The sequence below is a fragment of the Perca flavescens genome, chromosome 19 (genome assembly GCF_004354835.1).
Source record: "Perca flavescens isolate YP-PL-M2 chromosome 19, PFLA_1.0, whole genome shotgun sequence".
In the NCBI taxonomy this organism is placed as follows: Eukaryota; Metazoa; Chordata; class Actinopteri; order Perciformes; family Percidae; genus Perca; species Perca flavescens.
Genome location: NC_041349.1, coordinates 9,264,857 through 9,281,666, shown reverse-complemented (window position 1 = coordinate 9,281,666; position 16,810 = coordinate 9,264,857). Strand labels below are relative to the sequence as shown.

The window sequence follows — 16,810 nt, the reverse complement described above, 5'->3', positions numbered from 1 at the left end:
TTATACATTGTCGTGTTTCTTTAGAAATAAACAACGGACAAATAGAGTCTTTAAACGCTTCAGATGTAAAGTTATTCGCTGTCAAAGTGATGCCAAAATGAATGGGAGTCAATGGGATGCTAACGGGAGGTGAGAGCTTGTTAGCATCAGGATCTCCCCATAGGAGGTAGAGGCTTTCCAGATGCTCGCTTACGCCCCTGTTGTTTCTGACCCAAGAAGCTGTATTTATTGTTGCGAGCGCTTCCCTTCCTGTCCAGATTCAGAACAGGAAGGTCTCTCCTGAATCGGAGCCGATCTTTTGGCTTCCGCAGGTCTGGCTTCCCGTTCGTCTTCCTGTCCGTCTCACCTACCTGCACCACGTATCCAGACAGGCACTTGAAGTTCGGAGGCTGCTGGGCCCCGTCGATCAAAACCTCTCCCGACAGACCGGCAGGGTCCTTTCTGGCCGCCAAGACATCCAGAAACCTGAACGACAAACGGAGCTCATCAACAACAACTCTCACTGGAAGATCTTCTGATCCTTAGAAAAGTATACAGTACGGGCTAAAAATTTGGACACACCTTCTCATTCAATGAGTTTCCTTTTTATTTTCATGACTATTTACATTGTAGATTCTCACTGAAGGCATCAAAACTATGAATGAACACATATGGAATTATGTACTTAACAAAAAAGTGTGAAATAACTGAAAACATGTCTTATATTTTAGATTCTTCAAAGTAGCCACCCTTTGCTTTTTTTGATAACTCTGCAAACCCTTGGTGTTCTCTCAATGAGCTTCATGAGGTAGTCATCTGAAATGGTTTTCACTTCACAGGTGTGCTTTGTCAGGGTTAATTAGTGGAATTTTTCCCTTATTAATAAAAAAGCAAAGGGTGGCTACTTTGAGGAATCTAAAATATAAGACATGTTTTCGTTTATTCACACTTTTTTGTTAAGTACATAATTCCATATGTGTTCATTCATAGTTTTGATGCCTTCAGTGAGAATCTACAATGTAAATAGTCATGAAAATAAAAAGGAAACGCATTGAATGAGAAGGTGTGTCCAAACTTTTGGCCTGTACTGTAAGTGCTGCAGTAATACCACGCTAAAGTAAAAGTCCCGCATTCAAAACCTCAATTACGTAAAAGTATCAGCCAAATGTACTTGAAGTGTGAAAGTACATTACTCTAAACCAGGGGTGTCAAACATACGGCCCAGAACAGGCCCGTCAAAGGGTCCAATCGGGCCCACTGGATGACTTCACAAAAGTGTGACGATTGCAGAGAAGTATTTTAATTCCAATTCTAACCACTTTAATCTCAGTGAATATCGTAGTTCTTTTTCTGTAAATTTACAACTTTGATCTTGAAATTCTGAGTTTTTTTTCTCTGAACATTAGGGCTGCTCCCTCTTAGTCGATTAATCGGTCGCTTTGGTCTTAGTCAACTTAGATTTCTTTAGTCCATTAGTCATGTTTTATGCTTTTTTGTTCCCATGCTGAATTACTTATTTCCAAGACACCTACGAGCACATCTCTGGTAAACACAAGAATTAAAGTGGTGCTATTAGCATGACTCTTTGGCTGAGAAACTCAGATTTACAGATCTGTCGATTAAATCAACTAATCGATTAGTCGATACGATTGAATGAGTGTTAGTCGACTAAGAATTTCTTCAATCGAGCATGAATATAAGCCCTCTTTCCCAGGTCCGTAACTTTACTCTCTCTCCTACGATGGTCTTCGAACGAGACGCAGTGGCAGCAAAAACTGCCTTAAAACACTGTCGTAGCAGAAGCAACATGCGTTTGCCAACATCGAGCTGACAAGAAACTCTTTGGCGGATAAAGTTTCTGAGCTTTCTGGAGTAGTTCACTGGTCCAGCCCACTTGAGATCAAATTAGGGGGGGGGGGGATGTGGTCCATGAGTTTGACATCCCTACTTTAGATGTATTGGAGTCAAAGTACCGTATAAAAAGTTGCATAAAATGGATAATGCTCAAGTAAAGTGCGAGTTAACAAAAGACACTCACGATGACTTGCCGCTTCCTGTCGCTCCCATGATGGCGTTCAGACCCGGCTTCATGATCCCACTGAGACAGAAAGAGAGAAACTTGACACTCGCATCACTTTGGTCTTGTCAATGGAACCATTTGACAACTTTTTAAAGCTGTCAAATGGGGAGACCTCGTTATTCTCGCACATTAGTTTCTCTACAATCTATCAATCAAAATGTATTTATATAGCACTTTACAAAAACCAGCAGGTATCCAAAGTGCTTTACATCAGAAACACATGTCATACAATAGAAAGAATGAAAATAGAAAACAGTAAAATCGGAAAAGGTTACACAGAAACAAAAGAATGAAATTGTCACACCACTGCTATGTATTAAAGGCCAGACGAAACATACGTTTTGAGTTTGGACCTAAAAAGAGCTACATCTGTGATAGTGCGAATATCAGGGGGTAACTTGTTCCAGAGTCTCAGGTCAGATTAAAACACATGTGATATAATGTGTTTAAGAGCTGCTGGCTAACAGTTCTAACCCTCCGTTTCCTGTCTTTGTGCTAAGCTAAGCTAACAATCTACACACTCCTATTGCTCATTCATCTCTATTTTCATGGTGGTTTTAGTGTGAAATGACGAGGCAGTTTCCGTTCTGTGTTTCTTTGAAGTGACTGTTGGTGAACTCTGCGATTAGGTAACTGGTATCGTCTCATGTTTAAAAGGAACACGCCGACTTATTGGGAATTTAGCTTATTCACCGTAACCCAGAGTTAGACAAGTCCATACATACCCTTCTCATCTCTGTGCGTGCTGTAAGGCTGTCTGACGGCTCCAGCGGCATCAGGCCAGCACAGAACATGCAGGTGAATGGTTCCAGTAATCCTACTGCTCCGAATAAGTGACAAAATAACACCAACATGTTCCTATTTACATGTTGTGATTTATAGAGTCACAGCGTGTACAAAAAACAACATAACATGAGACACAGCCGTCTTCTAACTGTAAACAAACCGGGAACTATATTCTCAGGCGGAAGAATATAGTACTTGGGCGGAGTGATATGCTCGCAGCAAGCCTGTCTGAGAATATAGTTCCCGGTTTGTTTACTGTTAGAAGATGGCTGTGTCTCATGTTACGTTGTTTTTGTACACGCCAGACTCTACAAATCACAACATGTAAATAGGAACATGTTGGAGTTATTTTGTCACTTTTGTCACAATTCGGAGCAGTAGGCTAGTTGGAACCAGTTACCTGCAGGATCTGTGCTAGGCTAAGCTAATGCTGGAGCTGGCCAGACAGCGTTACAGCACGCATGGAGATGAGAAGGGTATGTATGGACTAGTCTAACTCTGGGGGTTACGGTGAATAAGCTAAAGTCCCAATAAGTCGGCGTTTTCCTTTAAAAAGAACCGAAAGAGGAATTTAGTCGTTTTGCAAAACGTGGCATTTCAGTGGCTGTTCTGAAAAAAGTCTGAGTCATCTTTTGGTGTTTTTTTTTTGCCGTTGCTCATTGTTAAGGACTTCCTCCTGAATAAATCAGCAAACTGATTTCCTTACAACACATGACAGTGCAGGTTTCTGTTCGGTCTTCGTTCCTCTTGTTTTCCTCACGTGATTTTAAACTTACAGTCAGCAAATTTCCAAACATGACCTTATTATTTTCACCCTTGAAACCCTGATGCTGCAGTTTTGTTATGTGTTAGTGTTAAATAGGGTGGAACTTGTCATGCTTGCTTCCTATTTTTATCTGCCCCTTTCCCCCCCCCTTTCTTTCCATATCTTTCTTACTTATTTTTTTTGCATCCTTTATTTCAAAGTCTCTTCTCCGTTTGTGGAGCCTGGGCTGTCTACAGAGACCGCGTTTTTTTTACAGTGTGTTCAGGGGACAGACAGCTAGCAGATAGTGAGGAGATGTTTGCTGTATGTGACGAAAAATGCCTAAAAAACACGTGACATCACTTAGAGCACCTTTAAAGTCTGGTAAGTTCAGAAAATGACATCACTCTACTGTAATGCAGCCTTTAAAACCAGCAAAAGACACTTATGCCATATTACGATATTACGATATCCAAAATTCTAAGTCAATATCTAGTCTCATATCACGATATAAATCAATATAATATCGATATGTTGCCCAGCTCTAGTCCGACGGCCGATTATCGGCTCGGTGCGTCAGCGCCTTTAGGAGGACGAGGCTCAAGATGAGTGGAAATCAATTCAGGATTTAACACAAATTTCCGAACTTTCTGATGAGACAAAAACACAACAACTGACAGAAATAGACAGAAGGGGGGGAAGGGATCGATACAAAAAGGGAAGAGACGCCAAATCTGAGTTCTCCCACATCCCAGTGTTTAACCTGCAAAGCAAATGTTTACCTTCCTGCTTTCCTGATAACAGAAACACGTGCGCTCGGCAAACTGCTTTCAGCTCTGCGTGCGAGACAGACACTCACTTATGCACGGATTCTTATTTATAGAAAATATACAATTTACAATATACAAAACAGAAAAAAGAAGGTGTGCTTTGTAGCCTAAAAAAAGTAGTTTATTCGGTAGCTGGAAGGACTCCAAAGACACAGGGTTAGTTTCTCAAAATAAAACTAAATAACTGATGCGAAAAGTAACAAACAGACTTGTCAGGACAGGCTACAGACAGACGTTCTCACGTGAACAGATTAAGTTTCTAAAAATAAAAAAATAAAAACTCTGAACCAACCCTTAAACTTTGAATCCGACTGGTTGATGATTACACACGCTGAACAATAAAACCATACAATAAAACCACCCTCTTCACACCGTATCGTATACTGGACTTTGACCGAACTGCAGTTTTCATAACATAGCCCTATTATCCAAGACTTGGATGGGTTTTCATAACACTAAAAGAAAGGTCAGGCAGGACTCGACGTTAAGGTTTGTCCAGGACAAATGGATTGTTCTGTAGGACAAGTTGAAGAGAAATGTACAGTACAGGCCAAAAGTTTGGACACACCTTCTCATTCAATGAGTTTCCTATATTTTTTCATGACTATTTACATTGTAGATTCTCACTGAAGGCATCAAAACTATGAATGAACACATATGGAATTATGTACTTAACAAAAAAGTGTGAAATAACTGAAAACATGTCTTATATTTTAGATTCTTCAAAGTAGCCACCCTTTGCTTTTTTTGATAACTCTGCAAACCCTTGGTGTTCTCTCAATGAGCTTCATGAGGTAGTAACCTGAAATGGTTTTACCTTCACAGGTGTGCTTTGTCAGGGTTAATTAGTGGAAGATTTTCCCTTATTAATAAAAAAGTTGTGATGGTTAAGGTTAGGGTAAGGGGCTAGGGAATGCATTATGTCAAAGAAAGAAGTGTGTGTGTGTGTGTCAGATGGTGGTGGAGGCTGCTGAAAGAAGGAGGCAAGCACAGACGGGACTTCACCAGGCAGGAGTTTCTACGTGAGGTGTGGAAATGGAAGAATGATTGAGTATTCACATACTGTGTATATTTCGGGTATAATAATATTTAGAATATTTCCCTTTCTCAGTGAAATTAAGCTGCCTTTGAGTGCGGTCAGAAATGTGGATATCTAAACTTAAAATGCTAAATTTGGGGGGTTAAAGAACAACAACAACAGGATATGAAAAATAAAAGAGATTTAAGTAAGATTTAAACGTTGGAGCTTCTGGCTTTAACGAGATCTCATTCATTCATTTATTTTCTTGTTGTAGATGGACAAGATTCCTAAAAAAAATAAATAAACCTCCAGAAACGCGTGGTGATATTTTGAATATGCAGAAAGTTTTGAACTTTTGGAGAATAAAAATTTCCTTTGACATAAATAAAAAGCCATTTTTAATCATAAATTGATGTGCAAAAATTCACAGGAATGCAGGATGACACACACACACACACACACACACACACACACACACACACACACACACACACACACACACACACACACACACACACACACACACACACACACACACACACACACACACACACACACACACACACACCTTGGCAGTATTGATATTTTGGACAGCAAACACGTTTCTGTGAATGGAACAGCCTGAACTTTCTCAGGGAGTCGAGTTTGAAAGGTGTAAAGGCAGTTCGGCATCCTGCCTTTGGCTCTGTTTGTTGCTTTAGGTATTATTGTTTTGTTTTTTTACGAGATTGTGTATGCGGGTGTGTGCTTGTCACACAGGAAGAGTGAGTTTCTTGACAAAGCAGACTTCCTTCCTTTGGCTCCAAACATGCGTGCGTTTGATCCATGTGGGCCTTGATCGAGTCACGTTTGCCTCGTAAGAGATTAGTGGGATTACGAAAGAATGTGGAGCCTAAAGCCAGAGTTTTCAATGTTATAGAAGGTGGCTCTCTCTTAATAAAAAAATACATAGCACGTTATAGACGTGCTAAACATACAAAAAAAAAATGAAAAAAGCTTCAAAAACGTTGAAAAAAGCGACAAAAACATTGAAATAGTTGAAAAAGGCGACAAAAAAGTTGAAAAAAGCGACAAAAACGTTGAAAAAAGGCGACAAAAACGTTGAAAAAAGCGACAAAGATTTTGAAAAAAAACGACAAATACTTTGAAAAGGCAACAATCATGTTAAAAAGAGCGACAAAAATGTTGAAAAAGGAGACAAAAACGTATGCAGCTCGGCTACCAGGGCATAGTTAACGATCATCATTACTCAATGCCAGAGTGACTCCCTGAGCAAATTCAAATTGTGCTCTCGCCAGAACCAAAAACTTGGAAAACGCAACAAAATGTTGAAAAAAGGCGACAAAAACTTTGAAAAAAGCACCAAAAAAGGCAAAAAAAACGTAGAGAAAAGTGCCTCCCCCCCAAAAAAGCAAAATAAAAAAAGCAACAAGAACCGTAAAAAGAAAAATTCAGAAAAAGGCCAGTTTTGATTATTTGTTATACACACACACACACACACACACACACACACACACACACACACACACACGTGTAGACTGCCATAATGAGCAGGTGGCACCTTGTACAGTAGGGGTGGGAATCACCAGAGGCCTCACGATACGATATCATCCTGATACTTATGTCACGATACGTTATTATTGCGATTTTAGAGGTTATTGCAATATTCTGCGATATACTGCAATGTATTAACCTATTTTCCAACTTCAGATTTTTCCCCAATCTCAAATGATGTCCTGAAAGGACAATTTTATCAACATCTGTTGTATCTAAAAAAAAAAAATTAAAAAAAGATGCATTTCTCTGTTTGTTGATCTCACTTCAGTTTTATTTGGTGCAAAATGTGATTGTCAAGCAGACAGACTGACCAACACATATAACATAAAAGATCTATACTTGGCGTCGGTGTATCGATACAGTATTGCCACGAAAAATATCGCGATACTATGCTGTATCGATTTCCCCCCGCCCACCCCTATTGTACGGCAGCCTAGGCCACAGTGTTTGAATGTGTGTGAATGGTTCCTGTACTACGTAGAAGAGCTTTGAGTAGTCGTTAAGACTAGAATAAGCGCTATATAAATACATTTTAGTCCATTTGTCCACGTTTATGCAAAAACTAGCACGGCTTATTTATGAAGAGTCGTAAGCTGACAAACGGGCACGTACTCACTTGAGGTCGACGAGGATGTGTTTGGTTGTTCCCTTCTTCCGACACAGACAGCTTCCTCCCTGTCTCACTTTGTAGTCGATGTTGTGAAAGCTAACGGTGGCGCCCGAACCTGCGGACTGAAAAACAGTCAGTTCAGCCTAAAAACAAAAAATAAATAAAAATGTGTGTGATGTAAGCACAAGGGTGTAACTTTTGGGCTTGTGGTGCGTTCTTTTTCTCCACCAAAGTCGATCTACGAGTCGTTTTGCGGAGTTACGAACCGGAAGTTGCAAAAAAAACGCCACCGAGGTCGTATATATACGACTCGTCAAGTCGTCTGAACTCAGAGGACCCCGAGTTCACTTTCAAAGATGGCTACGTCGTGCATCACACGTAGTAAACATTGTGGTTTTCTACAATTTTAAGCACTTTTGTCTTTGTTGTAACCAGATGAAGAAGTGGTAAACATAGTGCTGTATACTGCTACCTATAGACATGTCTCTACAGTCTTATTAGGAGTTAAACATAGCGCTGTATACTGCTACCTATAGACATGTCTCTACAGTCTTATTAGGAGTTAAACATAGTGCTGTATACTGCTACCTATAGACATGTCTATACAGTCTTATTAGGAGTTAAACATAGCGCTGTATACTGCTACCTATAGACATGTCTCTACAGTCTTATTAGGAGTTAAACATAGTGCTGTATACTACTACCTATAGACATGTCTCTACAGTCTTATTAGGAGTTAAACATAGTGCTGTATACTGCTACCTATAGACATGTCTCTACAGTCTTATTAGGAGTTAAACATAGTGCTGTATACTGCTACCTATAGGCATGTCTCTACAGTCTTTTCTCCGACTCGTAGTATTGTGTGACAAAAGGAACGCAACAACCCCGCGGTTATTCGTTTTTCGACACGGATGTGACGTCACACTCGAGCTACTAGTCGCGATTACAAGACAAAAACAACGCACCATAAGATCTCCAACTATCTATGGGACGTCCCGGGACATGGCTGTCTGGATTAAAAAAATAAAAAAAAATAAAATAAAAACTGTCGAAAAAGGCAGCAAATGTCAGAAAAAAAGCCAAAAACTTAGCCTAGAAATCCAGACACAAATCCGAAAGATTAAGGATCTTAAGCAGTCTTGAGAAGCACCAAAAACATTGAAAATGTGACAAAAAACGTCAGAAAAAGGCCCGTTTTGATTACGCCTGTGCGTTAGCATCAAGAGAGGAAGTTACCTGGTGTTTTGAGGCTCCATTGCGGCCGAGATCTATCGTCACTCGGCTCTCCGACATCTTCTCTCTCCCTGAAACAAAGACGCATAACACTGTAACCAACATTTCGTAGAGACAGATGTCCTGTCTCCCGTTCAGCACCAAAAGCGAGGGCAAAAAGGTGACAAAATCTTTAGTAAAAGCGACAAAAACTAGTTAGGCCGAAATATATCGTGAACCTAAGTTGATATTGTGGCCTGATCTAAATCTGCGAGGGGCCGTGTTTTGTCCCGCGGGCCTCGAGTTTGACACACGTGGGGTAAGACGCTGGATGAGCAGGTTCTTCAACGCTATCTGGGGATGGGAATGTTGATCGACATATTTTAAGTACAGTATAGTGTGTGCGTGCGTGCGTGCGTGCGTGTGTGCGTGCGTGCGTGCGTGCGTGCGTGCGTGCGTGTGTGTGTGTGTGTTGTCTTCCCATCATGTCGACATAATGTCTAAGTGGAGTAAAGGCAAATAGAACAGCTACAACAGTCTGTCTGGTAAGTTCAGAAAAGTACATCACTTTACTGTAATGCAGCCTTTAAAACCAGGAAAAGACAACACTTATGGCATATTACGATATTAAGATTTCCAAACTCTAAGTCAATATCTAGTCTTGTATCACAATATCGATATAATATCAATATATTGCCCAGCCCTAATTTGTGAGATGAATGTGTATGTGCGAGACGTGCTTGGGTGAGAATGTGCTGGTGTATGTGTATATATATCATTTTTTAATTTAATTCCGTTGTACTGCGTGACGATATATATATATATATATATATATATATATATATATATATATATATATATATATATATATATATATATATATATATATATATATATATATATATCTCAGCCACAGCAACGCAGACTGGAGATTTATCTTCTTAACCCTTCTTAACAGAATTATATATATATATATATATTTTAAACTAAATTGCCCAAAAATAACATAGATGCATGCATGAATCCCATACAACGATCTTCGCAGGTATAATCAATGATTTTGGGCATTCTATTCAATTTTATAGCATTTCAAAAACAAGTTTCAATGGTCTCGTGACTAAACTCTGACAGATACCACTGTGTGGGAGTCACTCAACATCCTCTGATCTTAACTAGTATGCAAAATAATCCATCATTTCTGCATTTTTCTAATCAAAAAAATAGGTATAATGTCATTTAACCCTTGTGTTGCCTTCCTGTCAACCTTGACAAAAAAAACGTTAACGTTTTTGACACCTTTTTTCCCCCCAAACGTTTTAAATTGTTAAATTTTTCTTGCTTATTTCTACGTCCCATATTTTCTGATATAAAAACGAAAATTGAAAAAACGGGTCAATTTGAGAGGGTTAAAGCATAACTCTCGCCAAAATGCAACCTAGTGTCTTTTAGTGAATGCACCAGAGTCAAACTTTTTCGTTTAAAAGCATATTTAGGACGGAATTGCCAGGTTTATTGACCATGTATTAAAAAAAATAAAAATAAATAAAAGTGACAAAAAAAGCATCAAAATTATTGGAAAAACCTGACAAAAACGTTGTAAAAAAAAGCAACAAAAATAGTTAATTTTCTATTTGGACTTCCGTATGTTCACGGCCGACAGTAAGACAACGCTAAGGGTTAAAAAGACAGCAGAGCACACAGAGCTCGTTACTCACCCGCTGAAGCTGTAGTGTAGTGAGAACAGCTGCTGAACGGACGGACTCACCACAGGACACGGACTGTAAAGAGAACAGCAGCGTTGGGAGTTCACTGTGTGTGTGTGTGTGTGTGTGTGTGTGTGTGTGTGTGTGTGTGTGTTATGAGATCTGTTACCTAACCTCGTAACTCTCGTAACCTGTAGGTTGGATAACAGAAGTAGGCAGAAGGGCAGCAGGGAGTGTGTGTGTGTGTGTGTGTGTGTGTGTGTGTGTGTGTGTGTGTGTGTGTGTGTGTGTGTGTGTGTGTGTGACTCGCTCTCTTTCACTTCTCCAACTGGAAGAAGACTCGTTGGAATTCTTCAGTTTAAAACTGTAACTTAATGATATTTTTTTGTTATTGCTGATTATTATTATCTGTTATTTGACTGTTTTCTTTTTTTTCTTTTTCCAGGGAACACAGGACGAGATGTAATACATCCTTTAAGTGCAAGCGCGTCCTAAGAGAATGTCCTGGACCTTGGCAGTGTATTTGACAGTGAAGTTTTCAGGTGAGCATCCCCCTTGATGGGTGATCCGAGGGACACATCTTCACTAGTACACAAGGGGGGGTAAGCTTCGCTTCAGAACTCAAACATCTTATGGCACCATTTTGTTGCTACCTGGCCATCACCTCCCGTTAGCATCCCATTGACTCCCATTCATTTTGGCGTCACTTGACAGCGAATAACTTTACATCTGAAGCGTTTAAAGACTATTTGTCCGTTGTTTATTTCTAAAGAAAAAAAAAGGAAACTCATTGAATGAGAAGGTGTGTCCAAACTTTTGGCCTGTACTGTGTGTGTTGGTCAGTTTGTCTGCTTGACAATCACATTTTGCACCAATAAAACTGAAGTGAGATGAACAAACAGAGAAATGTATCTTTTTTTAGATACAACAGATGTTGACAAAATTGTCCTTTCGGGTCATCATTTGAAATTGGGGAAAAATCTGAAGTTGGAAAAAAGGTAAGGAATGAGAAGGTGTGTCCAAACTTTTGGCCTGTACTATATATATATATATATATATATATATATATATATATATATATATATATATATATATATATACCACATTGGTCTGTAGTATTCTCTCTTCTACTGCAGTACTTTAACAGGTATGTATTTACTTGTAGTACCATAATGAAACATGTATCACCTATTTTCTACTACACTCTATTTAATGATTGTACGAACAATGACCCAGTCAAACTAGGTGTAGCTTGTGTGTGGGTGATCTAAAGTAACGTTTCAACGGTATTTCACCATAAATTTGTTTTTTGCACCAGTGATTGTGCAAGTGCAATATTTCTTTAAAGATATGAATGCACAATGCAGTGTTTTGAACAACCGGACAGCCTGTGTTACAAGTGACGGCCGTTTTGAGTTGTGTGTGTCTGGAGTAGGGCGGCACAATTAATCGAATGTTGATCACGATTTTGGCTTCCCACGATCAAATTTGCGTGATCGAGCGATATTTAAAATGGGTCATTCCGTTCATAGAGCGCTCCTTATCAAAGTTTTTGCAAAGCCAATCTATCTGATCACGTGCTTCCATGAGCCAATCAGAGTTGTTCCCTGCACCGCGCAGCTTAGTTTCTAGATGTAGACAGTCACAGAGGACAGAGAGTAACGTGAGGAAAATTACACGACAGGTAGCAGTCGGTCATCATAAGCCCGTCACGATGTTTACCAGTTTACCAGTAAATGCAACATTATGTCCCGTATGTGATGTATAAGGGCAGTGACCATAGTGCTAGTTTGTGTCTTTTAGCTCATAGCTTTAGCAGCAGACTGTTTGACATCCCGCTGTTGGAAATACAGTCACACTACACTGTTTAGCTAGCTGTCAGCATTTTAGCCGTGTTTAATCCAGTAACTACTGTGGCTAACGGTAGGCTAACGTTACCTGCTGTGTAACGTGTTATTAGTGTTTACTGTGGCTAACGGTAGGCTAACGTTACCTGCTGTGTAACGTGTTATTAGTGTTTACTGTGGCTAACGGTAGGCTAACGTTACCTGCTGCGTAATGCGTTATTAGTGTTTACTGTGGCTAACGGTAGGCTAACGTTACCTGCGGTGTAACGTGTAATTAGTGTTTACTGTGGCTAACGGTAGGCTAACGTTACCTGCGGTGTAACGTGTTATTAGTGTTTACTGTGGCTAACGGTAGGCTAACGTTACCTGCTGTGTAACGTGTTATTAGTGTTTACTGTGGCTAACGGTAGGCTAACGTTACCTGCTGTGTAACGTGTTATTAGTGTTTACTGTGGCTAACGTTAGGCTAACGTTACCTGCTGTGTAATGTGTTATTAGTGTTTACTGTGGCTAACGGTAGGCTAACGTTACCAGCGGTGTAACGTGTTATTAGTGTTTACTGTGGCTAACTGTAGGCTAACATTACCTGCTGTGTAACGTGTTATTAGTGTTTACTAGCGTGACATGCAGCGATGTTTAGGTTGCCTCTAACGTGGGTTTCGGAGCATCAGAGCGCAACGCAGACCTGTAAGTAGCAGTGTAAATGAGCCACCGAAATCCGCGTTGCTATTTCGTCTGGTAGATACCTTACGGCAAACGTGAATGTATGGAAAACGGTCACACAACAGCTGAAATTGCTCCTTCACAGTATCCTTCAATACAGTTGGAATGTAGCACAATATGGATGTAAAAGCAGTTATAATTAGCCTATGTGACAATAAAATTTCTTTTGGTTAAAATCAACAAATAATAAGAAGAAAAATGACGTCATGGTTCTGAAATTAGTAGCAAAGTGATTGTAAAAAACTGTATCCTGTTCTGTAAACATGCTCTTTATTTATTTATTTCACACTGTCCAACCAGACCAAACATGTCCTGTTCTGTAGACACATTTGTTGTACCAGTCCAATGTGAGTTGTCAGTTGAAATACATCTTGTGCAGTACGAAAACTATTTTGATGCATTTTCCCATAACTTCAGTAATTTTACAAATGATTAAAAATATCAAAATTAATATCGATGTATATTGCGATGTCATTACCGACATCGCAATATAACATTTTTTCAAGATCATGCAACCCTATTGCCAACGTATCTCCAGTTGTGCGTCATTGAATGTCAAGTATTTCCTGCGAGATACTCGTTGGTGAGACTTTGGCTTCAGCTAAATTGCGAAGAATGTATTTAAAAACTGCGTGTTTTTCTGCTTCACGTAAGCGGCTACATTTAGCATACTCTGCTAACTAGCTAACCAAACTTCCAAAATCCACGGTGTGTGCGCTAGCTGGTCCTGGATGCTATATCAGAATTGAATCTTGCAGAAGGTTCAAACTGCGGCCAAACTTGTTTTGCAGACACGCTACATTCTCTCCATCTGCTGATGAAGATCCTGTGATTAGATTGAAAGCTCCAGAACAGCTGCTGAGTGTGGATCGCGAACATTTCCTAACAACAACTTACGTTATGTCTTTATTGTTTTTTAAATATGCTTTGACCACTTGAATGTGTCCTGATCTTGGTCTGTTTAAAACTTCTTCCTAAACCTGTTTAGTCTGACATCGTACTGACTCAACAATACACTTAAACTTTGTGTGTGTAAGAGTGTGTGTGTGTGTACCCGTTTTAAGACTTGGTTTTAGGATTAGGGTTAGAATTAGGTTATGGTGAGGGTAAGGGTTAAGGTTAGGCATTTAGTTGTGATGGTTAAGGTTAGGGTAAGGGTTAAGGTTAGGCATTTAGTTGTGATGGTTAAGGTTAGGGTAAGGGTTAAGGTTAGGCATTTAGTTGTGATGGTTAAGGTTAGGGTAAGGGTTAAGGTTAGGCATTTAGTTGTGATGGTTAAGGTGAGGGTAAGGGTTAAGGTTAGGCATTTAGTTGTGATGGTTAAGGTTAGGGTAAGGGGCTAGGGAATGCATTATGTCAATGACAAGTCCCCACAAAGATAGTAATACAGGTGTGTGTGTGTGTGTGTGTGTGTGTGTGTGTGTGTAATCTGTGTGTGTGTGTGTGTGTGTGTGTGTGTGTGTGTGTGTGTGTGTGTGTGTGTGTGTGGAATACTTTTCTTTGGATTGGATTTAAAAAATTCAATATTTGTCTTACATTTGTATTGAAAAATCTGCACAATAAGTACAAACGTCAGCTAGACGTAAAATGGAAATATACATACTGTATATACTTTACATTCTACCACTGCTGTGTGTTGCACCAAACTAACAGGAAAAAATAACATTTAAAGACATTTACAAGACTCATAAAGTTTCTTAAAGAATGCAAAGCTTAGACAGTGTCCAACAGTGTTGAAGGTGCATTCAATGAGCTTAAAACAAGGGAGTTGGAAAAGCATTTTCAATACTTACAACAGGCTTCTTGCTCCCTCTCGTGATCAGTGGACCTAATTGGACTCCAACAGAGCTGCACTGTGTTTACTGTGCACCCTACAGTCTCAAAAATAAGAGAAATACAACAACAGTGCCAAGTAGAATTAAGATTGCAGGCACTAGACTGACATCTCAACAAAACTGTTAATTAGGCTGAAAACGGGAGCACTACCCTACACCCCGATTTTATGCCTTCTCATTCCTCACGTGTGCGAACCGGAAATCGATCTCAGCGCGCCATGTGGCGTCCCAAAAAAAAAAAAATTGCAAAATGCTCATCGAGAAGAAGGGGTGGGGGAGGCGAAGGAGGCTCGCTGGAGGTGCGAGTATACACCGCTGTATCCTCTGCGGAAGTCTTTTCATCCGTGGAATGTAAACAAAGAGACGTCAGAGAGAGAGAGAGAGAGAGAGAGAGAGAGAGAGAGAGGGGAGAGGGAGGGAGGAGAGAGAGAGAGAGAGAGAGAGAGAGAGAGAGAGGGAGAGAGGAAGGAAGAGAGAGAGAGAGAGACAGAGATAGAAAAGAGAGAGAGACAGAGAGAGAAGAGAGAGAGAGAGAGAGGAAGAGAGAGAGGAAGGAAAAGAGAGAGGGAGAGGAAGGAAGAGAGAGAGAGAGAAGAGAGATAGACAGAGAGAGAAGAGAAAGAGAGAGAGACAGAGAGAGAGAGGAGAGAGAGAGAGAGGAAGAGAGATAGACAGAGAGAGAAGAGAAAGAGAGAGAAGAGAGAGAGACAGAGAGAGAGAGGAGAAAGAGAGAGAGAGAGAGAGAGAGAAAGAGAGGGGAGTGTGAGAGAGAAGTGGTGAGGAAAGCATTATAATGGTCTGGGTGAATTCTCGATTCTGATTGGCTGCAGGGTGTCCATAAAAAAAGTCACCTATCATAAAGTTAAGTGACTGTGATACAAAATTAAGTTAACGTTATATCAGTTAAAGTATTTTAATATTTTAGGCTGCCAGTGAGATGCTAAAAATTATATTTGTTATATGTGTTTATATTTAAAATTAATACGTCAGCTCAGAGGCTGAACTGCAGTTCATGGAGTGGCCACTTGAGGCCAGTCAAACCCCATAGCATAGATCAGGGGTTCTCAAACTTTTTTGAATAATGTACCCCATTTGAATTGTGTATTTAAGCCAAGTACCCCCCTGACCAGCGATACATCTACCAAACAACAACCATGTGAAAAAAGGCAACAAAAACCTTTTAAAAAAAACGTAAAAAGACGGTAGAAAGAAGGAATTAAGGCAAGAATAGGTGGAAAATAGTATCAAAAACTTAGAAAAACAGCGACAAAAACTTTGTAAAAAGCGGAATTGTTTTTTGAAAAAAGCCACAAAAACTTCGACAAAGATGGAGAAAAAATGAAGACAGTAGAAGGAAGGAAGGAAGGAAGGCAAGAACAGGTAGAAAATAGTGACAAAAACTTTAAAAACAGCGACAAAAACGTAGAAAAAAGCGATCACGTATACCCCTGAAGTCCTCCAAAGTACCCCTTGGGGTAAACGTACCCCCATTTGAGAAACACTGGCATAGACTATGGAGGGTATATTTTGAATTATGAATAAATATATCCTCCATAATATCCTCCACCCATGTTGAAAAAATCTCAACCTCACAGCAGATATAAACCTGTTTACAGCCTGGTCTATAGAGCTAAAGTCACCCTTAATTATAACTACTGTACTGGGGGTGAATTTGTATATAACTCACCTGTTTGCCGCCGCGTACTGTTATGTTCTAAGATAAGCTAAGAGATAAGATAATAATAATAATAATAAATTGAATTTATATAGCGCTTTTCACGAACTCAAAGTCTTTATTGATCCCACAATTGGAAAATTCCTGTGCTACAGTAGCTCAAAAGAAGAAGAACAATGTACACACATCAGAATAACATTTACA

At 39.7% G+C, this 16,810-nt stretch overlaps 1 protein-coding gene across 1 annotated transcript in view; it reads right to left on the bottom strand.

Annotated features, from left to right (window-relative positions):
* The window catches only part of LOC114545576 (ATP-binding cassette sub-family G member 2-like), a 38,201-nt gene extending 23,044 nt beyond the window's left edge, over positions 1 to 15,157 (bottom strand). Inside the window, 6 exon segments of the mRNA XM_028563953.1 lie at positions 351 to 465; positions 2,018 to 2,077; positions 7,615 to 7,730; positions 8,848 to 8,915; positions 10,539 to 10,601; positions 14,890 to 15,157. Of these exon segments, the coding sequence (XP_028419754.1) occupies positions 351 to 465; positions 2,018 to 2,077; positions 7,615 to 7,730; positions 8,848 to 8,904 (348 nt within the window). The 5' untranslated portion in view covers positions 8,905 to 8,915; positions 10,539 to 10,601; positions 14,890 to 15,157.
* Positions 15,158 to 16,810: the final 1,653 nt, after the last annotated feature.